At 43.2% G+C, this 26,149-nt stretch overlaps 1 protein-coding gene across 2 annotated transcripts in view; it reads left to right on the forward strand.

The window, feature by feature from the left end:
* Positions 1 to 16,854, forward strand: part of CGNL1 (cingulin like 1) — a 579,392-nt gene extending 562,538 nt beyond the window's left edge. For both annotated transcript variants that reach the window (XM_086958373.1, XM_086958374.1), the window contains exon 19: positions 15,154 to 16,854. In XM_086958373.1, coding sequence (XP_086814499.1) covers positions 15,154 to 15,310 — 157 coding nt within the window. In that variant the 3' untranslated portion in view covers positions 15,311 to 16,854. The remainder of the gene's footprint in view (positions 1 to 15,153) is intronic.
* The last annotated feature ends 9,295 nt before the right edge of the window (positions 16,855 to 26,149 follow it).

The following is a 26,149-nucleotide window of genomic DNA, read 5'->3' on the forward strand; positions in this document are numbered from 1 at the left end:
CGTCCCAAGAACTGGACGTGACCAGTAAGATTTCCATGTGGTGCAAACATGAGACGTGGCAGGAGGCCACATCCAAGTGAGGACCTGGTCGGAAGGAGGAAAAGAGAGTGGCAGGACACCACTCCGCGAAGGAAGAAAGAACAGTGGCACAACGCCACAGGGTAGACAACCATCACAGGTGCGTAAGGAGGAACGGAAAAGAGCAGCAGGACAGAGGACTCGTGCCAGCCCTGGGGAAGGTGTTCATCAGCTCAGGCCAGCCACCCGGGTCCAGAGACGCACTCGAGACAGCTTCGCGGGAGAACCAACCGTAAGCCACTAGCAAGCGCGATCTGCATCCAGGCCCCACGCTTTGCAGTTTAACTGTCCTCTCACCTGTCACCGGCTTGCCTAGCAAGTGCACCTGCTGGAAGACAACTGCAAGTGGCCACGAAGTCCCTCTAGTCCTCCTCACTCCACAAGGTCACCCAAGGCAAGAGATCACCGCCTGTTGCTCCACTGAAGGACAATCACTGTTTTGTCATCATCATCATCAATGTACATCATCACCAAGGAGCATCACACCACCGGAGTGGATCCAAACACTCCAGACAACCAGAGTTCACTGAGGCAAGCCATCCAGGATCCTTCTATGTGCCCTGTCAACCTGAAGCCTGCCGAAGTAGAGCATACCCGACCATTGGGATATCCACTTCTGGGGTTACACAAGGCTTGGCCTTGGCCCTGTTGGGAGTTCCGCAGCGACCCCTCAGCACGGCCTACGAAAAGGCCTGCACAGCCCACACGGTCACATGGCAATCCAGGGACAAGGGAATTCCTGTGAGAGGGGAATCCGATTAGGAGAGATGCTTCGGCCGCAGCTCCATGACAGGCACAGGAAGCATGGCGGACACAGATGAAGACTGGTCACCCAAAGACCATAAGAGGAAGGCGTAGGACCTGAGTCCTGACTGCGAGAACACCTAGACCGAGACACCACCCTCTGCGCCTATATGAGCGACTTGGCTGTGGTCCTGTTGGCAGTTCCTCAGCGACGCCTTCGCGTGGCCTACACGAAGCCCGCACAGTCCACACGGTCCCATGAAGAGACTTATTAGGTGCTATTTGTTGTTTAGTTGTTTTATTACAGGTTGGACTTCTGTTTGTTTCTTTTCATTAAAGTTTGGGAGGGATGTAGTATCCGGCTTGATACGTTCTAGTGTTTTACCCTGTTCAGCACACACCAACACACACCCATTACAGGCGTCACCAGTCAGGTGACCCTGTTACTACAAGGGGCCAGGTGCACGTGCCCTGGACCAGTTATCCAGTCTGCATCATGTGTCTGTGTCATTCATCTTCGTAACAGGTGGGCCCAGGGCCCATAACACCACAGGTACTAACCAGACATAGGGGGATGGGGGATATTGCAATCTACTAGGGGCAGGCACAGATAGGGTAGGTGCTGTGTACAGGGAACATAATGTTCTAATTATGTACAGAGGTAAATTAACTTCTTTCTTCTCAAACCGTCTATCCCCCTAATATGAATGCTACTTGGCGCATTCCAAAATACAGCACCTTTGTGACGCACAAACATCAATAATGTGTTTTTGTATTGAATTTGTACAAAAGCACTGAGTAGCATTATGCCAAAAATGTACCAGCAGGGAACCTTGGCCTCTGCATTCTCCAGGTACAGAGTTCCTACATATGATAGGGAATTGAACTTCCCACGTTTGTACACGCCTATATTGACCAGTGGAGTCCCCTGCTCAATCTGCGTAATTTAATGGACCAGTCCAGCGAGAGATAAGGAATGACACCTCTGCCCCTTTGGTCAAAGGGAGGTAATAGAGGCCCATCTGCCTCTGGAAAGGCTGCTCAGCCCCCCTCTGGGCCACCAGCGGCATCTGATCAGCACAGACACAGCCCAAATCAGCCACCATGCTGCCCAAATAAGAGGCCCACACTAACAGCAGCAGTACCTCGGTCCTTTCGCTTCCCAGCCATGCATTTATCTGTTCCCCAGGGCACGTACACTCCCCTTACAAGCCATTTTAGACACACACTTATCCATCCATGGTGCCCCTGGAGTAGTGTTCTACCCATCCTTCAGTGCTTTGGCACCTCCAAGGATAGGAGGCGCTATATAAATCAGCAACAATGCAAAAAATGTGTTCTGGTGATGGTGAGGTCACTTGCAACTAAGCTACATAGATCTGGGCCATGATCGTCATGGCAAGATGACTGCAGTTGAACTCTGAACAAGGATGGGGGTGATGAGATCATATTTCTTTATCCCCTGAATGAGACATACAGTGCCTTGTAGGGTGCCCTCACTGCCTTTTAATGTTTATTCCTTGCTGTCTCATTGTGAACAGCCCGACAAAACACAATAACTTGTGTTTGCTCAGTAGATTTAATTTGCAAATGTATATCAATAAATAAATAAAATCTGTGAAGCACTCCGCCTTGTTATCTCTGTCTGGTATGGAGTTTTGTGGTTATACTGAACAAACAGCGACCGACGTCATTATCATATGAAATCTATTTATCGATGTCATAACTACACTTACACAATTACTTTATTAACCTTCTTGCTTTTTCAAATATTTTTAAAAATTCACCATTAGCCCACTCTTTTTTCAAAATCTTGCTCGCCACCAACCACTAATCACAAACATTTATGGCTCACCACTTTTATAGCCCAATATTTGCAGACTGAGGAGGATTTTGAAATATATATTTAGATTTTCTACACTGTTTTGCTGTTTAAGATTCACTTGCCATTCAGTGTAGGAGTCTTCAAAAGTTAAAATATGTTTTAAAAATGAAATGTTCAAAGTGCCTCCAATGCCCTTATTTTATAGTTGACCAATAATCGTTTAATATTTATTATGATTATACATTTTCCAACTCTGGCTAAACTTTTTCTCATTGTACAGATGAGCTTAAAATATAGATAGGCCATTTTTTAAAATATTTTTGCTATAATTTGGTAGGTTGATTGGAAAAAAAGAAATTAGTTTGGAGTAACTTTTATTTTATTTATTTATTTATTAAGAAGCTTGTAAAGCGCACAGCTACCCCCATAGGGGGTGTCCCGGCGCTACAGAGTACTTGTCAATCAGAGGGGGAAGGACCAAAGCAGGTAGGAAAGGGGAGAGAGTTTAAGGGAGAGTGAACAGCCAGGTCTTAAGTCTACGACGGAACACTTGCTCTGAGTCGATAAACCTGAGGTCCAATGGAAGGCAGTTCCAATATTTGGCAGCAGCCACTCCGAACGATCTGCCACCACACCTGGCGCGTCGAAATCTGGGCACCACCAGGAGACGTAAGCTGTTAGATCTTAAAGTTCTGACAGAGCACGAAAGTTTAAGTCTTGTACTCAGGTAGGCAGGACCAGAGCCATTGATGGCACGAAAGGCTAGAATCAGGATTTTAAACTGGATGCGTCTGGAGATGGGAAGCCAGTGCAGCTCTTTCCGATAGGCCGCAACAGAATGGCGGTAGGGGATATTACCAATTAATCTGGCGGCTGCATTTTGGATCACTTGTAACCTTTCAACAAGGTAGAGAGGGGCACCTGCATAGAGACTATTGGAATAGTCTAAATGCGACGTGATCAGGGCATGTACAACAGTCTTGCGAGAGTCTAGAGGGAGGAAAGGGAAAATCCTCCTGATCATACGCAGTTTGCCAAAGCAGGCGGATGTCACCTTATTGATCTGGGCTTTACAGGACAAGGTATTGTCAAAAAGGAAACCCAGATTGCGGGCAGACTGAACTGGTGTAGGAGGCGGATTAAGAACAGCAGGCCACCATAGGGTGGAGGGGGGGGGGAGATTTTTGGTTGAAAAATAAGACCTCCGTTTTGTCAGCATTTAACACCAGATGGTTTGCAGCCATCCAGGAGCAAATATTGCCCAGGCAGTTGCGGAAGTTAGAGAAGTGGTGGTCGGAGTGGTCTCTAAAAGAAAAAATAAGCTGCGTATCATCAGCATAAGAGACCACCCTGACCCCCCACGACTCAACCACTCTGTCAAGAGGGCCTAAATAAACATTAAACAACAGAGGGCTCAAGGCCGAGCCCTGAGGCACACCACACAAGAGAGGTTTATCTTCTGATACAAAGGGCCGTAGAAGAACTCTCTGTGTCCTCCCAGTAAGGAATGAACTGATCCAGGTCAATACAGTGCCTCCAATACCCAGCTGCTGCAGGCGATCCTATAGTATATCATGAGACACCGTATCGAAAGCGGCGGACAGGTCGAGGAGGACCAACATAGCCTCCTCTCCCCTGTCCACACACTCTCGAATTGTCTCCGATACCTCCAGCAAAGCAGTTTCTGTGCTAAAGCCGGTTCTAAAGCTGGACTGGGAGTCATGCAGCAGCTGATTTGTTTCTAGGTAGTGAGACAGTTGCCTCTGAACTACCTTTTCCAGAATTTTAGCCGGTTTGGGAAGGAGAGATATTGGTCGGTAGTTAGAAAATTGTGAGGGATCTGCATCCGTCTTTTTTAAAATGGGGACCAGCATGGCCTGTTTCCACAATGTGGGGAACTGCCCTCTAATTAACGAGGCGTTCCAAATAGAGAGGAGAGGGTTGGTTAGGATCGGAGCAAGATTACCCATCACTTTAGCGGGGACTGGATCTAATGGTGATCCCGAGGTTACCTGATGGAGTAATTTGGCAGCTATATCGGGCATAATTTCATCAAAGGAATTCAATGAACATTTCAGAGTGTCAGGCTCAGGGTTCAACAGGGAGGTTAAGGTGGATTGAAATGAAGAGGATAGTTTGATGATTTTATCTTGAAAGAAATCAGAGAGTCCATTGCAAAGGGTCTGACTAGAAGAGTCCTGGGCCTTCAGAGCAGGAGGATTAACAAAATCCTTCACAATCTTGAAGAGTTTTGGTGGAATTCTCAGCTTTTTTAATTAACTGTGAGAAGTAACCTCTCATTGTGGACCGCTTTAGCTTTTGAAATTTGTTCAGGGCTGACTTATATTGTGATTTGGCTACTGGATCGTAGGACTGTCGCCATAGACGTTCAAGTCGTTTACATCGACTTTTTTCCTCCCGTAACTCGGGGGAAAACCAAGGGGCGGAGGGGCGGGATCTGGTAGAAGAAATAGGGGCCAAAGGAGAAATGATATCAAGTGCCGTGGTCAGTGCTGAATTATATCTGGTAACTTCCTCATTAAGATCCAAGGAGGGGTTGAGCTGGTAAGAGAAGTGGGGATCTAAGGTGGCACAGGTTACTTTCGGCCATTTACGTCCATTCTCTCTGTTCAAGGATGAGGGGAGAGACAGGGAGGGAATAGTGATTTCAAAAGGGAGGAGAAAGTGATCAGACCAAGTAAGGGGCAGTGCAGGGAAAGAAATAATACCAGGGTGATTTGTAAAAATGAGATCAAGGGTATGACCTGCCGTATGTGTCGGGCCTTCAACCAATTGATGCAGGGTTAAACCTTGCAAGGTATCCATTAGGAGCTACGCCTGCGAGCAGGAAGGGTTATCGACATGTAGGTTAAAATCTCCTAAGACCGTGAAGTAAGCATGTTTCAGGGATAGATCCGCTATAGTTTGAAGTAAGCTAGTGAGTGAGGAGAAGGAGGCAGTGGGGGGATTATAAACCAAGATACCAGCTAATAAAATAGCAGCTGAGTCCAGGATAGTAAAGTACATGGCTTCAATAAGTCCTAAATTAGTGAGCTTCTTAGTAGTAAGTTTAAGGTGTGATTTCAAAATTACTGCCAGGCCCCCTCCAGTTTTATTATTTTCACGATTGATGCTTACCAATCGGTACCCAAACGGAGTGGCTAGATGAATATCAGGGCTGGAAGTATCCTAAGCCAGGTTTCGGTAAGGAATAAGATGTCCCATCCCTGAGTATCAATAGATAGCCATATCTCATTGGCGTGACGCGGAAGGGAGCGACAATTGACTAGGGCAGCCTTTAAAGTGGGACACGGAAGGGGCTTCGTGACTTTCACAGATGGAGAGCGCTGTTTACAGTAAGGAGCAATTGCGAACCTATATAGTTGTTCTGTTTGATGTATGAAACATGTTTTGCACCATGAATCCGTTTCTGGATTTACATGCTGTGACTTATTCCGCCATCTAGTGTTTGGATCAGGAACAGTTTTTGTTTGTTTGTTTTATTTTTTTCTTCTGGGCGCCGTCGACCACTATTTGGTGCCAGGTACTTTCCTTGTGTGACGTCAAACGGCGCCCTGGATGATGATGTGCGTGGTAGCCATCTTCAGATTCTTTTATCCACCGTTGGTTAAGGAAGCAAGAAGGAACGCTCTGAAATTTTTCAGGAAAACTCCTGAAAGAAGATAAAAGTAGAGATTTCAAGTGAAAAACCTGCATTGACTATCGACTTCGCTACCGGAAAGCAAAACTGAACTCTGAGAATGACATCACCAACACAGAAGACAACAAGGGTCGACAAATGCCTAGAGTGCCACCACAAATTCGCCCAACGCGAGCCACAGGACATGTGCAACCTCTGCCTGCCCCGGACCATAAGGACAAAGACTGGGAGACCTGCGCTGTGTTCCAACCGAAAACCCTCAGGACACTCCGAAAGCAGAGAAGCCCACTACGCAACGATGTCCCAGGCATCAAAGAAACCTTCCTTGAAGGACCTAGGCCTTTACAGTGACGAAGATGACCTGTGAGTTCCAGCAAAATCGACACACAAAGGATTGGACATCGAAATTCTGGAAGGAGACCCTGAAAAACACACGCCCACAAAAAGGAAAGGATACAGAGAAGACTACCAATAAGATAAGACACCATTCACATCCATTGGAACCGAAGGGCCACGATAACAGGGCGCAGCCTAAGGCAGCCCCAGCACTAAAAAAAAGGCAACCCGTGGCCAGCCGCGATCCAAGGAACCCTGCGGAACCCTACCTAGGGACACCGACTAGGGAAAATCGCACAAAGCAACGAAAACAAGGGTCGAACTCGAACCCACGAAAGGAGCTGTGACACTGTCGAAACCAGAGGCAAGCGTGAACAAGAAAAGAAAATCTGCGGTCTCCGACGTCGAGAGCACACTCAAAGTCGGGAAAAAGAGGAAATGGCTTGATGCTGAAATGGCGACGCTCCTCCAGAAAAAGGAGTTCGACGCTTCACTCAAGGAATTCCGGATTTGTAAGATTCCCGTCGCTGAAGTGGACAAAGTTGACGCAGAAGGAGCGGAAGATGCCGAAGGGGAAGAAGAGGAGATTCTCGAGTCACCTCCAACAACCAAACCTCGCGTTGAAGATCTCCAGGAGTACATAGACCCGCCGGAAGAAGAAGAAGCCTCAGAAAATTTTGAGGACACATGGAATGACCTCAACACCGAAAGCCCAGAGAGGAGATATGCTGTTGTCCCTCAAAGGCATCCCCACCAGATGACATAGCCTTCTACAACGGTCTATTAAAAAGAGCAGCTTATCTTTTAGAGTTCCCCTCGAAGAGGAAAAAGGAGACACATGCTTCCTTATAGAAACACTAGATCCAGCCTACAAGGGGACACAATACCTGCCAGTGCTACCAAGCATCCTAGACCAAGGCAAATTTCCCTTCAAGGAGCCAGTCTCAAGCAAGGGGGTAACATCAAGGGTCGAGAAGAAGTATAGATCCTCTTCCAAGGACCCTAAGTATATCCATGGGAATACAATGCCTGACTCCATCATTGTCACCTCGGCCAGGAGGAGAGTAAATGCCATCTCTAACAGTGGACCACCCCAGAGAAGGAAAGAAAACTTATGGATATGGTAGGCAGAAACATGGAAAAGAATGCAGTAATGCAGTGGAGCTTCGCACACTTTAATGCCCTGCTGAACAGATATGGACACCAGCAATGGGATGACACCGAGGAGCTCATCAACAAGCTCCCAGAAGAGGACCAGAAAAGGGCTAAATCTATTGTCAGGAAGGTAGAAACATTGCTAATACATGCCTTAAATCAGCTCTTGATGCAGCAGACTCTACCAGCAGACAAATGTGCACAGGGACAACTCTAAGAAGGCATGCCTGGTTTAGAATACCTGGTTTTAAGGAGGTGGTTAAAACCTCTGTCATCATCAGACCATTTACAGGGAGGCACTATTTGGAAAAGAGGTGGATGAATCTCTCTAACAGATTAAAAAAGATAACGAAACTGCAAGAGCCATGGGAGCCCTGCAACAAAGAGGTACATTCAAAAGAAGAGGGTTTAACGTCAGAAAACCCACAGGAAGAAGTGCCTTTGTTCAAGGACAACAAATGCCACATCAACAACAAGGGAATGGTCGGCAAACATGCCAACAATCAGGATAGCAAGACAAAACAGTCCTTTTGAGGAAGAGGCTTAGGCCAGCCCTCAAAAGGAAGAGGACATGGCTCTAATTGACTCCTGCACAATACAAAAAACCCACACACAACACCAGTGGGGGAAGAATAACACAGTATCTACAACAGTGGTGAAAGATCAAGACAGACAATTGGATATTACATTTAGTAAAGTACGGTTATTATATAGAACTGACAAACCCGCCAACAAACCCACTAAAAAAAGGACGTTCCTCAAATCCAGACTGATACAGTTCAATTTAGACATCAAGGACCTTCTTCAAAAACAAGAAATATAATTGGTACCAAAACAAGACCTTTTTTGTGTTGACATTTTTTATTCGAAAGTTTTGAGATAAAAATACAGAAAGACCTTTTAAAGGAAACTACTCAGCGTATTTCTTAGTCCCCAAACAGGGCCTATCAATAAGACCAATCCTAGACCTAAAGTTCATAAACAAATTCATTTTGGAACAGCATTTCAAAATGGCTACACTCTAGGAAATCCCACCAGTTCAAAAAGGAGATTACATGGCAACAATAGATCTCAAGGATGCCTATTTACACATCCCCATGAACAAAACCAGACAATATCTCTGGTTCCTACACAAAGGAACACACTACCAGTTCAAAGTACTCCCTTTTGGAATAAAATCAGCAGCGCGTGGCTTCACCAATTGCCTAGCCGCAGTTGCTGCACATCTGCGAAAGGATGAAATGAACATCTACCCCTATTTGGACAACTGACTTATAAAGGTAAACACAAAACAAAAATGTCTCAGCCACATTCAAACAGCAATCCACACGCTGCAAAGAGTAGGCTTCTCAATAAATCACAAGAAATCATCCACAAAACCAGAAAGGGAAAATTTTGGGTGCAAGATTAAAGTCAAAAGAAGCACAGGCTTACCATACGCAAGAAAGGATACAAGCAGTCAAACAAGAAACCTCCCTTTACCAGAATGGTCAATCTCTGACAGTGAGGAGAGTCCAGAAACTCATGGGCATGATAGCATCATGCATCCCACTCATCCTGCATTCCTGCCTACAAATGCACCCTTTCCAGGATTAGCTTGCCAACAACTGGTCACAAGCTTCAGGGAGTTTGGAGGATCTAGTGGGTGTTAGGCTGCAAGCAGAAATACAATGGTGGGCATCCAACAACATATCACAAGGCAGACCTTTCAAGCACCCAACACTTTCTGTGACAATCACTACAGACGCATCCCTCAACGGATGGGGAGCGCACTTGAAACAACAAAGTATGAGGCCAGTGGAACAACCAAGACTCCACAAAATACATCAATTACTTGGAAATTAAAACAGTTTCCCAGCATTAAAGGCGTTCCAGAAATACATCCACACAAAGACTGTCTTGATTCAAATGGACAACACCACCACAATGTTTTACCTCAACAAACATGGAGGTACAAAGTCATTCCCACTAAGCAAGCTAGCACAACAGATCTGGCAGTGTGCGATATCTCAAAAGAATCAATCTGCAAACAATACATCTACCGGGAGTATATAACACAACAGCTGATCTTCTGAGCAGTCAAAACAACTGCTCCCAAGAGTGTAAATTGAAGCACAAGACAGTAAAACACATCTTCAAACTCTGGTGAACCCCAGAGATAGATCTGTTTGACACGATACAGAGCAAGAAATGCCAGTTCTTTGCCTCGAGATTTCCTCACCACCCGTCAAGAGGGAATGCCCTGTCACTAAATTGGTCAGAGACATTTGCATACACTTTTCCACCAATACCCCTAATCCAAAGAGTTCTGGAAAAAGCAAAACAACCAGGAACAAACCTAATTCTCATTGCTCCACAATGGGCCAGACAAGCATGGTACTGAAGTCTGCTAGAACTGTCCAGGGGACAGATAATCAAACTCCGAGCATACAGATACCTACTAACAATGCAACAGGGCAAAATCTTCCACCCGAAACCAGCAATGCTACACCTAGCGGCTTGGCTCCTGAATACATAGTTTGGTCACCTAAGCATGCCTCAATGAACAACGGAGATTCTAAAGGAAGCAAGAAAACAAACTGCAAGACAATGCCACGCCACAAAATGGAAGCGGTACACCACTTGGTGCACAGCTAACAACCACATGGCCTCAATCAATACTCGAGAAGCGGTGATCATATACCTAACTCACCTCCTAGACTGTCACATCAACTACTCCAGCATAAAGGTACACCTCACAGCCATTGTAGCTTACACAAGGAGAAAATCATATCAAAGCTTTTTCAGAAGACCTCTCATTAAAAGGTTCCTAGAAGGGCCTAAAAGAATTGCTCCAGCAAGAATGGTTCCAGCACCCATGTGGAGTTTAACCGCAATGCTCACGCAATTTATGACAACACCATTGAGCCCATGCATAACGCAGACCTTAAACACATCACTTTAAAGACAGCATTTCTTGTTGCCATTACATCCTTACTGAGAATAAGTGAGTTACAAGCATTGACCATTCAAGAACCATACATCCAAATCCAAAAGACAAAGTTATCTTAAAAACTAACCCACAATTCCTACCAAAGGTTGTATCCAAGTATCACTTGAATCAAAGCATTCTCCTTCAAGTCTTTCAAAGACCCACAAATAAAAGGGGAAAAAAGCATTCATAACCTGGATGTAAGGAGGGCTCTATTCTACTATCTACAGAAAACGGAACAAACTTGCAAAAGCAAACAGCTCTTTGTTGCCTACTCACATACCAAAACAAAGGCAACAATTTCAAGATGGATAGTCCAAACTATCCAACTATGCTATACCATCCGAGGTAAAAAACTAAGTGTACAACCAAGAGCTCACTCAACTAGAAAGAAAGAAGCGATTCTTGCATTTATGGCCAATGTGCCCATAGACACTATATGTGCAGCAGCTACATGAGCATCCCCACACACCTTCACAAAACATTTCTGTGTGGACATGCACATAAATAAGGAAGCGCAAATAGGACAACAGGTACTTCAACACCTGTTCGCAAAGTCTTCATCTTACCACGGCCTCCCCAAGGAGGGAGTAGCCATTACGTAATCTGATGCACAGCATGTGAATCCAGAAAAGGATTCATGCTGCAAAACTAAATGGTTACTCACCAGTAGGAGTAGTTTTGCAGCTTGAAGAGTTTTCTGGATTCACATGCGACCCACCCAGCCTCCGCTACAAGGAATACAAACAGGTGGGGAATCCTATCTAACAATTCTCTGAAGTACCATCTGAAGGTCTATAAGACTAAATCACAGAAAAAAAAGAATCCGAAGATGGGTACCACGCACAACCACATCCAGAGTGCCGTCTGGTGTCACACAAGGGACGTGCCTGGCACCAAAGGGTGGTCAACGCCCAGAAGAAAAATTGTGGAATAATGCACATTATGTAAATCCAGAAAACTCTTTAAGCTGCAAAACTACTCCTACTGGTAAGTAACCTTTTCGTTATGCCTGGGAATGTAAGGCGATGGCTGGGTATTTGAGAGTGATCCATTTAATTTTAGGCTATTGTTTGGTATCTAAAACTATGCATGGACATATGATTGGGTCTAGACATTTCTAAAGCAGCACATTGAGTTTTCTGCTTTATGTCTGGGTGTAGGTAATTGGCTTATTAGTTGAGGGGGTAAGTACCCACCTCCAAAAATTATCACAGTCCTTGTCAAGATGAACCTCAAAAGTTCGAATTCACCCTTGTGGTAGCTATGGCACGGAGCAGGCAGGCTTAACTTCAAGGCAAAGTGTAAAGTATTTATGCAGTAATAAAGTTGAATGCTAAACATTAAATATCCAAAAATGAATTTGAAAAAAAGAGTAACATTTGATAAACAAAATTAAATTAAAATTACAAAAATCCAAAAAGAGGAACCGAAGATATGAATTTACACTTTTTCATAGAATAAGTGGTGCCAAAAAGCACAAAGCGCCAATGATAGTCAATGCCTATGGTTCAACACAACCTAGGCACAGTTTGATTCTGAACGAGATGGAGTGCAGGTCAGATACACTAACCAGATTTATCCTGGTCAAAGATTTTAGCATCTGAGTTCAGTCCTTTAAGTTCCAACCTACCATTGAAATACACTTATGAACCCCGGGACCTCAGCGGAGGCACAAGAGACTTATAGTGTGGTAGGCGAAGGCCACAGCAGGGTCCAGTTGCCACTGGTCATCTGGACAGTTGCAGGAAAAGGTCTGTTGTAACTTGATGTCTTCTAGTAGCTGTAACAGGAGATAAGCCGTATTCATTATAGGAGTCCATTTCTTTGACTTTGGAGTTTGAGGGAGAGCAGATCCTGTCTTTTAGTCTTTTCTCGGGACACAGCTAACAGGTTCAGACCTCTTCTGATCTTCCACAGATCCTGGAGTGTTCTAAAGTGAGTGACACATTTATGCATGTCACAAGCTAGTTGGGTGGAATGCCACTGGGGATGCCCTAATCAATCGGGTAAAGGTTCCCAAGGCTAACCCTAGCCACTTTGGGCATTTTCAAGATGGACAAAGTCTTCAGCTACACTAAACTTGAGCTCTGAGGGCTGGTTGTATGTGTGCAGAGTGTAATAAGGTATTCCTGGTGTCCTCCCACTAAAATCTAGTTTTAGGTAGTCCCTATACCCCCAACAAACTCAGAGAAAGAAGTCTGGTAAAGTCAAAGCTGATCGATGGTGTTCTGGCATTCTGTTTCCCTCCTTTGAAGTATGCCTCAAATGATATATGTAAACCCAGCACACCTGTTAAACAGGCTCTGACACTATAATGTGAAAGAGGATGCTCACTCTAAACCAATTCTGGGGCAGCTCTCCCTCCCTCCGGGGTTGGTGTCTGACTGACTAGAGGGACAAAAGGGGAGGTAGACCCACGTGTGGGTTAAATTTGCTTGTGACAGGGGAGGCCCCTTTCAAGTGTCTCAAGTGTCAGCGCACAACCCCCAGACAATCCTGTCAAGGTGAGGGCAATTTCTCCTCACATCCAAGGCCTGTTGTCTCTGTCCTTGGAGCAGTTGACATCTTACCACAGGGGGAATAAAACTTCCAGGTGACAGTTGAATACTTACAGAAAGGCCACAGAGGCTTTAGGCAGGAAAAAGGAAACTTTTCAAAATTACCTTTTCTGTAATAGTTAGACAAAAATCAACGTTACCATTGAATTGGATTTTGTTTAACTATTAAAAAGAGTCATTGAAATATCTCTCTAGGTGCTTTCTAGGCAGAGATTACATGTATTAAACTTAATGCAGTATCCCAAAGCTTTCATATGGCACCACCAACCCTGCACAGTGAATATAGCTTTAAAGTGCTCGTCACTGTAAGGACATGTTTAACATTACACTCTTACAACTTTTGCTATAATACATACTTAATGATGACTTTTAAATATATTTTAAAGGAAGGTTTAGTCATCTTAAAAGGGGTTATTTTGACAGGTCGAGTTTACACTTAAAACATGCACAGCCAGGCTACTGGTGGTCGTCTGCAGTCATATTTACATTGTCACTGTAGTCAATGGCACACTGGGTGCTGCAGTCCACTTGTGACATTAAGTTTACTGGCCCTGCGTACACCTTGGTACCAGAAACTAAAGACTTGTAGGTAAGTTAAATATGCCAATCAGAAATATACACATTTTATCACGTTAAATGGAGGAACACAAGAACTTTACAACAGGTTAGCAGAGGTAAAGTGCACATAGTTCCATCATTTAGCAAAAATAGAGTTCAGCAAGAAGGCAAGATATCTGAAGGGACACTGCAGAAAGGGAAAACTTTCCAACACTTGGTATCTGATGATTGTACTTAAATTTTTGTGGGTCCTATTGGTTGGCATAGGCAGTAGTACCTCGGCATCTATTGATGGCATCTGAATATGTCACAGCTGTGCCCCTGAATGTTTGGAGCTGCTGCAGCATCTTGAGCCAGACATGGCAGTAAAGTAGTTATTGCTGGTGGTAAATAAAATAAATATTTATCTGCTAGTTCAGTTTATTAATACTATACTTGCTGTATTGGCTTAACCTAATCAGTATCACTGTTTGTGATTCCATCAAGGTCAAATGCTGCAGAGCATTACTTCAAAGGATTCATTGTGTTTTGGTGACTACCACACTAGTTCCATCATTAAATGAATAGATTCTCTAAATAAAAAACACAAGTACTTGGATAATCTTTTCACTTTTATCTAGCCTGCATGATTACTGTTATATTTAGAGCATTCTCCGACCTATTTTTGATTTTAATTATTGACGGTATTATAAGTGTCTAGAATGTAATGGTATCATCATCCATTTCTTCCGGGTTACTCCGACCATTCAATAGGCAAATCCCTACTCAGGAAATATATTGCAACTAAGTTCATGTAGCAGGTAATTGTACTTGAAAATCTCGGCTCACATTTTTTTTAAATTAAATATTTTCATTGCATCTCAAATTTACAAGCCGTCATGACCATTTCTACATTGATACTGCTATTTGAGCTGTTAAAATGTGGTTTATGTATAGGAGGAGGTGAAATCAAAGAGACTTAGAAATAAAAATATAATTAATAGAGAAGCTTCTGAAAATCAAGATTTTTATTAATGCATAGTGATTATTGAACATGCATTTATGTCCCACATTTGCATAATTAGGGGATAATTAGGGCATGAATAAATCTGCCCTATTTTGTTTGTAAAATTCAACTGTGAAGCGTGCCGTCATATTAAGCATTTGTCTATCATATACACCGTAATTTGATACAGAACTTTAGATGTTCACCAATCCCATTATATACACGTTCTATATGTAGTCTTTTTAATTAAAGTAATATTCTTCAAAATATTTTTTTCAGCAGGCGCAGGAGTTCACCAAGTAAAATGCTGAATGACCTTGATGATGACGATGATCTCAGTACAGATGCAGAAAGCCTTTATGAAGCTCCTTCAGGATACAAATACTCAAAGGATAATGATTTAACAGGCTATAAAATGCACAGTTCTGGACAGTAGTATACAATAATCTGTGCTAGGGAAGTAAAGACTTTCATCTCAGATGTTTTAGAGTAATCTAGATGGAAATATATGCTTTTGGAAATATATGCTTTGAGTTTTCCCCAAATACATTGTGTCTGCTGCTTGAGTTCCAAGAAATCAACAGCAATATTTAACAATCTATGCATATTTTATATTTTAGATAAACAAACAATATACATAAATATCTATCTATATATATATATGAATTTTATATATTGCGCTTTTTGAAAGCTTCCCTGAAATGTAACATACACTTTTGTTTAAAGAAGAAAAGCTAAAAAAAGAGCCAAAGTCTTCAAAATCTATTAGATATTTTTGAAGGCTTTAAAAATAGCCATTTGTAATATGTAAAATAGTTGTAATTACCAATATATGTATATAATGTAAATATTGAATTGTTGACAGTTATGCATAGGTGCCATTATTTTTTTAATTGATCTTTTAAGAGGCAGTTAAATCTTTATTGTAGACACAAATATATTTTATAGATTAGTCAATTTTATTTCTTTTATTGTTTTTTTAATAAAGTGGCACTTAGTATAACATCGCTTCTAAAAATATCTGAGTGTATATATTTTAAATGCCTAAAAATGCCTGCATCATTCTGAAAATAGGTTGTGTAATTATCATTTTGTGGTATTATTTCTCATCATTGTTGATCCTGAGTCAGGTTTGGTAAATTACAATCAGACATTCTGTGAAGTTTACCATCATTTCCTTAAATGGAGAAATATGAGTTGCAATCACTCACTTGCACATAATGTGTGGTTTTTTATCGGTTTTTGCCAGTACTGCTCACAGTATTAAAGTCCTACTTACAAATAGAAAATAAAAGTGTGAATACCAATAGCTTGGCTACAGTATGCTTTTCTTGGATAATATAAATATTTCCTTAAAATCTATAATACCGCCCAATTATGAGGAATCGCCATCATGTAATTTTTTTTTTGTCAAGTGCTTATTCGTATTCCACACTTATAAATGTGATATGCCTTTAACTATAGGATGACTTGGCAAAGCCACAACTCCACAACCTCATGCTTAACCTTAAACTGTTCATATAAATAATTGAAACGAGAGATAGGCAAACTCATTACCATGATGTGTCTTGAAACATTTGTGAACAAAGGTATTTAAGGCATGTGCACATCAATTCCGCTGTTCATGATACTTTGTAGATATAGTGTTACACATTTCACTCTAGAAATTGCATTATGTATTACCTGTGAAAACCAGTATTTCGATCATCATACTATTGTAATTACTTGCCTGACACCATGTACAGCAAATCTAGCAATACATATACTACACACTGAGGTGATGTTAAAGACAAAGTTTTAAGATTGGCAAGACTATGAGCTATCATTCAGTGAGATTTCCAATGTAACTTTGCTGTACATTTCTAACTATGTTTTGCTCATATTTCCATGCAAAGGACAATCATTATCGAGATGTACAGAATTGTCACTATTTGATTGTAAAATTGTTTTCATTATTTCTGATTAAATCACATTCAATATAAATGTATGGTATATTTTTTCAGAAGGATTTGGAGACTGGTATAAAAACTGCACACGTAATTTGAACAATGTCTTTAAATATATGGTCTTTCATACAAAATGAGAAAAGCTTTCTTGATATTGATGTGTTCTGTACAAAGTTAGTACAACCTACAAGGTGTGATGTTGCCTTGATGTCATATTTGAATTGCTAGGTGCCTGGTAGACTGTAATATGAGAAGATAATAAATTATAATTCTAGGGAAACATAGGAATGCAAACCGCCTGCCTCCAAGTCGTACTAAATTTTCTGATGCAGGAGTTCTATAACTGTTCCTTGGTCTACCTGTAATCAGCCCGTAAATAGTTATCCGCGGAGGTGTTTAATGAGATTCCAAAAGACCTGTTCATAGTAGCTCAGAGATCTAAGCAAGCATGACCGCTATATCTAAATAACAAGCCTCAAGGAGCCCAAGAAGCAGCAAAAACACAAAGGTACAGTGACTTGAATAATGCAAACTTTCCATCATAAGATTAGTCCTCCAACCACTGTTCTCCATAGAGCAGACTCCGCTTATTCTGCTACGGCCTGTAGTGCTCTAGAATGGATGATGCATTCTTGTCTTTGGTTAGTACCCGGAAGTGTTTTCTTCTAGCTATTGCTTGGTCACTCCTTGGCTGGCCAACTCAACCTCCAATCCTTTGCCAGACAGACTCACCATTGACACTGCCATGTGTGGCCACTATGCAGTGAAAAAGTACTTACAGTTAAAATGTGCAGGATCTTAATGTGTGTAAGCCCAGATGATAATGACAGTACTGTGTTGATGTGGGTTTTATAGACAATTAAATTAAGAAGCTTGTTCTTTTTGATTTTGTTTTTAATATTCTAATAAAGTACTTGGATCTTAAGCATTATTATTAAGTTACTAAGGGACTAGTCTCCTAGGACAGTTGGGGTTCATATGGGAGACCAATATCCATTGGCTGTGGAGTAGATTCTGAGAAATAGTAATACACACTAGCTTCTGGTGACACATTTAAACAAGCATTGGCATAGCCAATAGGTCTCGCCTTTGGGACCTTATAAGTGTTTAGTTATCCAGCACAATATCCTTGGTGCAACAACATCAAGTGTTGCATGGCAAAACATTTACAAGGTCCCAAAAGCGAGACCTATTGGCTACGCCAATGCTTGTTAGAGACGCAGGAGGGTCTACACCTTTACCTAGCATTTTAGGAGCGTTCCCAGAGCAATCTCTGTTTGGCTTGCTACCAGCCTCAAATGCAATTAGATTGAGGAAGACTCCATTCCCACACACAACTGCCAGTTGGTTTTCGGGAAGTGTCAAGTGAAAGATAAATGGACTTGGTTTTCTGTATCCATTCAATTAGCTAGTGCTGCCTGCAGTACATTGCACTCTGGGAACACTTGGTGGGATAGAAATAGAGCAAAGTAAAAAGTCTTGGATAATGAGCTTCCGGAAGACACACAGGTAGCTCTCGAATGCAGCCTAAATATCTGCCCAAGCCACGCCTCCCTGCCAAATGCTCTCTTTCAGCCTCAGAGAAAAGGAGTGCCATTTAGAATAGGACCACAAGGTTGCACATTGACCTGTGCCACGGAGAGAGAACATATTCCAGCCATGAAGGACACAAACATATTCCAGTGATGCAATTCTTTAGTTTGGTATCGGATATCGTACGAAAGGTGCATAAATAACACTGTGCAATGAAAAGTTGCTGCATTCACAAAAACAGTGACTAGACAATACGTATTTTTTGTTGTAATTTTTGGGGGGTATCCGCATCTTTTTTTTGGGGGGGGGGTGGGTGTTGTGAGTGGGACTATAAAATGTGGAGAATAAATGGTGAAACAGATATTCTGCCCCAAGACTTTGATCCACACATTGCTTGAGGTTCAGTTGTCATAACAATGTCTCAGATGTTGGTGTTTTGACCCCAATGTATAACTCAGTAGATCATCATCAGGACCACAAACAATACTAAAAGCATCTGAAGCCACTGAAAACAAAGCAGAGAAAGAAAAGATAATACCGAAACGGGGGTTTAAAAAGATTTCCAAAATGTATAAATTGAGTAACTCTCATTCCTCTGAAAGGTATAAAAATATGTTGTGAAAATAGCTGCATTGACTAAAATGTATGTAACAAGTTTAAAAAAGAAAACAAAAAATGCCAACCCTCAAACCCCCCACCCCGAAAAAGCCCAAGAAAAGCAAATGTGGCAATAATGCTGCTAAAAATACTAGAGGCTTACCTTAAATTAATGTTTGTGAGAAATATGTGGGCAGATTCGAGGTTACATGTGGAAAATGAGAAATATAAGTGCAGCGGAAAACACTTAGTCAAAAATTCCTCCTGTATCTGCTCTAGGCGACTAAGACGCAAGGTGGCAAAGTCGTACCATGACTTAGCAAATGAAGCATGACTGAGAAAAGGCCGCTGTAAAGCTTTTTCACTGACGATATGTAGATAAAACCATACAAGCACGGATTCGAAATTGGTCCGGGCGCGCCCGCTGCGGCAAAAGTCAAAGCACATTAAAGCACATATGTTTACAATTATGGCGAGACGTGGCGGGGGAGGGGCGGAGGAGCGTTCAGAAAGTACGCGTGCACGCAAGCTTGAGGCCAGTTAAAAGCCTCTGGTAGCGATTTCTGAAGCCCCTTACTAAAAGTCGAGCAAGCAGCGCATGCGCTCCACTAGGCTCGACCTAAAAACCACCATCATAGTGATGAGCCCCTAAAAGTAGCCATTGTCCACCTTTTTGTGCCCATTTGGGTCCGAAAGCTCCTGCCAACAAATCTCTGCAATCTAAGCATGAGCTCAGTAATTATAGTCAGTAACTAACTGGCCACAACAATACAATATCAAGTAATAGCATTGAGCACCTGCCCCAGTATCTATGATTATGGCAGTCTTTACAAAGTATTTGACTATGGTAGTGGTGGAGGCAAGAGAGTTAGGCATTTGAAAAAACTATGGCTGAAGAAAAGAATGGGTAGGGGCATTGTGGTATCCTTTACTGCATGTATTTATTACTTTACTTCTTCCCCTTTATCTTACAATGTTCAATGTTTTTTTAATGTTCTGTATTTCTTGGATGAATCTTACAGTGGAAGGTTTGCAATTCCTGCTTGACCTTCTACTGCTGCAATTGGGCTTTTGCTGTGGGTCCATTCCTTTGGACTCTAGAAATCAATCAGAGTACTTGTAAAGCGCGCTAGGGTCCAAAGGCGCTGAGGGGAGAGGGGGGGTGCTGCTACTGCTCGAAGAGCCAGGTCAGAAATAAACTACTACTCTTGGAAAATCCTGAAGTCTCCTGCCTTGGTCTTTCAATCTCTACTCCGATACTACGTTTTGGTACTAGGAGTGGAGTAGAGGCTGCTCGGACTGTTCCTTTGCTTCATGGGAAAAGCTTCGGACCCACAGACTCGGATTTCATTTGGATCTACAGGGAACCTGTTTGTTTGAGGAAGACTATTCTCACGCTTTCTGATGCGTGGCTTCTGTACCCTCCTGTGTCTCTGGTTGATTTTCTGCGTTCAGGTAGTACATGCTGTCGCTAGACCATAACTGCTGTGCCTGCGCACCCTGCATGTTTTACATTTTGAGAATTTGTGCTGTCGCCAAACGCTAACAGCAGTGTCACGCACCCTGCATGTTTTAAACTCTCTCGCTCCACTCACCTACCGTGGTACCCTGGCAACTCGTCACGCTTCAGCCGCTTGCTATCATTCGGTTGTGGAAGCTCGTGTTTGTTACCTTGGCAACTCTTCACATTCTGTCCGCTTGCCATTGTTCTGCTGTGGGAGCTCAAGTTTTTTGTTCCCTGGCAACAACGTTCTTGCTCCAGCTTTAAGTTCTCCATTAAGCTGTGAGAGTGCTACGTCCTTCCACCTTCTTACGCGTGCGGGGGAGTGCTACAGCCTTGTCTCCTTACACATGCTCAGAACTTCCCAAGGATTCTGGGTATAAAGAGTACTTAAGTCACTCGCACGGCACCACTCTTACTGCTGGCTGTATTGGATTTTGGCTGCATTTCGGTAATACGTTGAACTTCTTTGTATTCCTCGACCGGAGTTTTACTTTTCGCTCCACTTTGCTAAATTTTTGCCGCATCTATTATTCCTGCTTGTGAACCATTTTCTGTTGTGACATTTCGATCCAATCTAGTTTTCATATTCTTTTGTTGATCAATTTGGATACATTTGTGTTTTTTTTCTCTTACTCTTTCAGGTTGATGTTTATTCATGGCACAGCACAGAATGTGTTACAACCACCACTGTTACTACAAAAACCTGGGAAATGGGAAATCAGGTGGAAATAGTGGATTTGCATATTTGAGAATTATTTGATGGACATTGATGGGCTTAATTATGCTCCTCCTAAAAAATATGCTCCGCTGTTTAACAACTTGGAGATTGCACGTCAGAATGTTTTTGATAACCTGTCTTCTTTATTGTCTCCTCTGGGTGACTGTGTTTGGAATGTAAATGTTAAAGCCAAAGAAAGGCTTAAAAAAACTATGTTCGAGGCATGTGGGCTGCTGAATTCATATCTTAGCATAGATCGCCGCCTACTGTTGGGTCCGGATGAATGCACCTTGTTGTCCTGGAAGAGTCTTCGAAGTATCACGAGATAGGTGACTCCTCCCCTGGACTACAGTGCGCATGGGCATCTTCTCCATCCTTAGATTGTTTTTTTCCGCCATTGGGTTCGGATGTTATTCCTCTACTCCAACTTCGGAACCAAAACTAAACTACTTTCTAAGGCCAAAAGGCCTTCTACTTCGACGGTATTGTTCTCGTTCGGTACTTCTTTACTCGACCAAACTTTCCATCTCGATCCGGTCGTCGACACGGGCCGTTGGGCCTTTCGACGCCACGTGGGCCTGCTGTTGATGGAAAGGAGCCCGTTCAAAAGGTGCCCACAATGCCACTCCAAATTCCCACATACTGACAAACATACAGTATGCAACAAGTGCTTATCACCGGAGCACAACGAAGAAAATTGACCAACGTGTGCCCAATTCCGTTAGAAAAAGACCATCAAGAATCGACGGGCCGCTAGGCAAGAGATGCAGCGGCAAGTACCGGAGAACATCTTCGATGATGTACACAACCTCCCAGAAGCGGCGGACTCTGATCTAGAAATCGTCACCGTTGAGGACCAGTCTGACTTCGATGACCAAATCACGCCGGGGCAAAAAGTGAGTACCCAGCCCACAACACAGCTTATCCCAAAAGGTAAGGCTCCGGTCGAAGCATAGCCTAAAGGCCTTAGCCGAGATCGGCAAGCTCCTTCAGAAGCCCCGTCTTCTGGCTCGGCTCCGAAGCCCAAAACCAGGTCTTCTGATAGCCCAGGACCGAGTACCATTCTCCCCAAGAAGGTTGTCGACCCCAAGAGGGTTGTCGAACCGAAGGTCGTTGATCCGATCAAGGTCGTCGAACCAAAGGTTGTCGAACCGAAGAAGGTGGTCCAACCAAAGAAGGTCGCCCAACCCAAAAAGGTTATCGAGTAGAAAGCTATCGAGCCAGAGAAGAGCTTCGAACCAAAACGGGTCATCGATCCTAAAGAACACCCGACCCAAAGAAGACCGTCGATCCTAAAAAGAGTGTCGATCAACAAAAACAGGATCACACTACAAACCCTGTCGAGCCGAAAAAAGCCATTGACTCAACCAAAAACTTTGAGCCGAAAAAAGCAGTCGAGCATAAAAAACGTATCAAACCAAAAGCTCCAGCAGATCCTAAACAGGTTGTCGACCCAAACAAGGTCGCGGAACCGAAAAAAACTGTTAAACCAACAAAGAACGTCGAACCGAAAAAGGTTACCGACCCCAAAGCAACAGTCGAGCCGAAAAAAGCTCCGCAACCAAAGGCCCTTGAGCCAAAAGGTCACAAACAAGTCACTAAGCCAAAAACATTGGCGGAAAGCCACGGACAGTTGAGGAAGAACTCTTCCATCCTGATCCAGTAACTGAGGAACAACCTAAACTGTATATAGCTTTCTCGTCTGGCATGAAAGAAGTGGCAAATTGGATGGCTAACAACTATCTCCAATGTAATGTCAGCAAAACGGAGATCATGTTATTTGGGGAAGCTAAGATACTCTGGACTCCTGAATGGTGGCCATCAGAGCTAGGAGCAGTCCCTGAACCTAAACAGGTCGTGAAGAACTTGGGTATTCGGCTCGATCACGACCTGTCATTAAAACAGCATACCAGCTATATTTCAGGGATATGTTTCCACACCATTGGCCTGCTCCGCAAAATCTTTCCACTTCTACCTAACTCAGTAAGAAAAACTCTTGTTCAAGCACTTATCCTGAGTCGGATCGATTATTGCAACGGTCTGCTACTATCTGCCAACGAAGGAGTGCTAGATAAACTACAGGTCATTCAGAACACGGCAGCTCGCCTTGTTCTGAATGCCCCCCCGAGAACTGCCTCCAAACCCCTCCTTGAACAATTGCACTGGCTCCCAGTCAGACAAAGGGCAAAATTTAAAATATGCTGCCTGATCCACAAGTGCTTGAACGGACAGGGACCCATCTATCTTGAACGGAGATTTGTTCCTTATGTTCCAACACGATCCCTTAGATCAAGTAACAATCTTCTCCTTGTGGTCCCCCATGTCAAAAGAGCCAGACATGGAGGTAGAGCTCTGTCTACTATGGGTCCAAAGCTGTGGAACAAATTACCCCTGGCTCTAAGACAATGCAAAGAGCACCTAACTTTCCGCAAACATTTAAAAACTATCTTATTCAAAAATGAAATCTAATTCCTTCCCCTCAGTATGTCTGCTGATTTACTGGTCAAAAAGCGCAGAGATACTCCTGGCGGAGTGATTCAAGCGCTATACAAACCCACAAATAAATAAATATAGACCCTGAAACAGGACACGTTACAGTTTTTCACCGGAAAAAGAGACCATTGGACACAGACACTCCTTCCACTGTTCCTCCAAAGAAAAAAGACTTCGGGACATCTTCCTCAAGGCCTTTTACACCTCCTCCTCTTCCTTTCTTTCCTAATATGCCTTTTGTGCCCTACTCTCCTACAAATTCAGATTATAATGATGGGGATAACATGGGGGAAGATCCTCATGATAATTTTAATGAACCAGAGGATCCTCATGCACAGGATGACACTTGTTTTGACCAGAATGATCCATATGACACACAACCCATCCCAGACACCTCCCCATACCCTATAAAGCCGTCGCCTACTGACGACACCATTGTTTTTAACCAACTGCTGGATAGGGCAGCAAAATACCACAATGTCGATATGCACACTGGCCCAATAGAAGAAGAGTTTCTATTTGACACTTTTCCTACTTCTGAGAAAAATGTCAGGACACTTCCTATGGTAAAAGGGGTACTTAAACATGCGCCAGGCATATTCAAAGATCAAGCCAGAGCACGTGTACTCAATCCCAGAATTGAGAAGAAATATAAGGCAGCCCATACAGACCCTACTTATATTAAATCCCAGTTGCCTTTAGACTCACTAGTAGTAGCAAACGCTCGAAAGAGAGCTAATTCACAAACAACAGGAGATGCTCCCCCTCCTAACAAAGAGTCCAAAATATTAGAAGCCTCAGGCAAAAGAGTAGCCTCACAGGCTGCTAATTCATGGAGGATTGCGAACACACAAGCTCTACTAGCAAGCCATGATACAGCACACTACGATCAACTTGAAGGTTTACTGCAACACCTGCCAGAACCTTTTAAAGCTCAGGCTAACGACCTCATACAGGAAGGCAAATTTATAACTAATGCTTCCATTAAATGTGCGCTTGACACAGCTGACACATCAGCCAGGTCCATTAATACTAGCGTATTACTACGCAGACACGCGTGGCTACGCATCTCTGGTTTTAAAAACGAAGTGCAATCCACCATCCTCAACCAACCAGTTAACCAAGACTTCCTGTTTGGCCCTGCAGTCGATACCATCTTAGACAAAATGAAAAGAGATACCGAAACTGCTAAGTCTATGGGCGCACTTCATTTTCAACAACATAGAGGTTTCTTTCATCGCTCCTCCTACAGAGGCTCCGCAAGAGGCAACACATCACAAACTTCCTCTACATACAAAAGCAACACCCAAAGTTCCTTTAATAAAGGCTGCAACAGAGTAGGTTATAGGGGCAACAATAACAAGGGCAGAGGCCGTGGCGGCAATAACACCAGAGCCTCCACTGCCGCCAAACAGTGACTTCATCACACTCCCTCCAGACCATCCAACACCAGTCGGAGGCAGAATCAAACAATTCCTACCAGTCTGGAACTCCATTACCACAGACAGGTGGGTGAGACAAATTATCCAGTATGGTTATTGCCTGGAACTTACTTCTACTCCTCCCAACATACCACCCAAACACCGTCCTATGTCCAAAGAACACATCACATTGTTACAACAAGAGGTTGCGTCCATGCTACAAAAAGGAGCAATAGAACCAGTCCCTTTTCAACACCAAGGAACAGGGGTATACTCTCTATAATTCTTAATTCCCAAAAAGGATGGATCCCTCAGACCCATACTAGACCTCAGACCGCTAAATCAATACATACTCTCAGAGCATTTCCATATGAATACTCTACAACAAGTACTCCTGTTACTCCAGCAAGGCGACTTCCTTGCTACATTAGACCTCAAAGATGCATATTTTCACATACCTATACATCCAGCTCACAGGAAATACCTCCGGTTCACAATAGAAGGTCAACATTATCAATTCAAAGTTCTCCCCTTCGGGGTGACTACAGCCCCAAGAGTTTTCACAAAATGTCTAGCGGTAGTAGCAGCACACCTCAGAAGGCAACACATCCACGTGTTTCCATACCTCGACGATTGGCTCATAAAAGCCAACTCGTACGCGCAGTGTGCAAGCCATACGTCTGACACTCCAGCTGCTGCACAGCCTGGGTTTTTCCATAAATTACCCAAAATCACATCTACAGCCCTCCCACATACAGCAATATCTGGGGGCTACAATAAATACCTCCGTATCAAAGGCATATCCAAATCCAGCCAGGATAGCCAACATGCAGACTCTCATTCAAAAGTTTCAGCCACAACACTCTTTACCAGCTCGAGTGTTCATGCAGCTCATAGGCATGATGGCCTCCTGCATATTCATTGTCCCTCATTCCCGACTTCAAATGCATCCATTGCAAGAATGCCTAGCACGGCAGTGGAACCAAGCACAAGGACAACTGAAAGACCTAGTGTTGGTAGACAGTGGCGCTTACAACTCTCTGCAGTGGTGGAACCCACAAAA

Source organism: Lissotriton vulgaris, chromosome 2_1 (assembly GCF_964263255.1).
Source record: "Lissotriton vulgaris chromosome 2_1, aLisVul1.2, whole genome shotgun sequence".
Classification (NCBI taxonomy): domain Eukaryota; kingdom Metazoa; phylum Chordata; class Amphibia; order Caudata; family Salamandridae; genus Lissotriton; species Lissotriton vulgaris.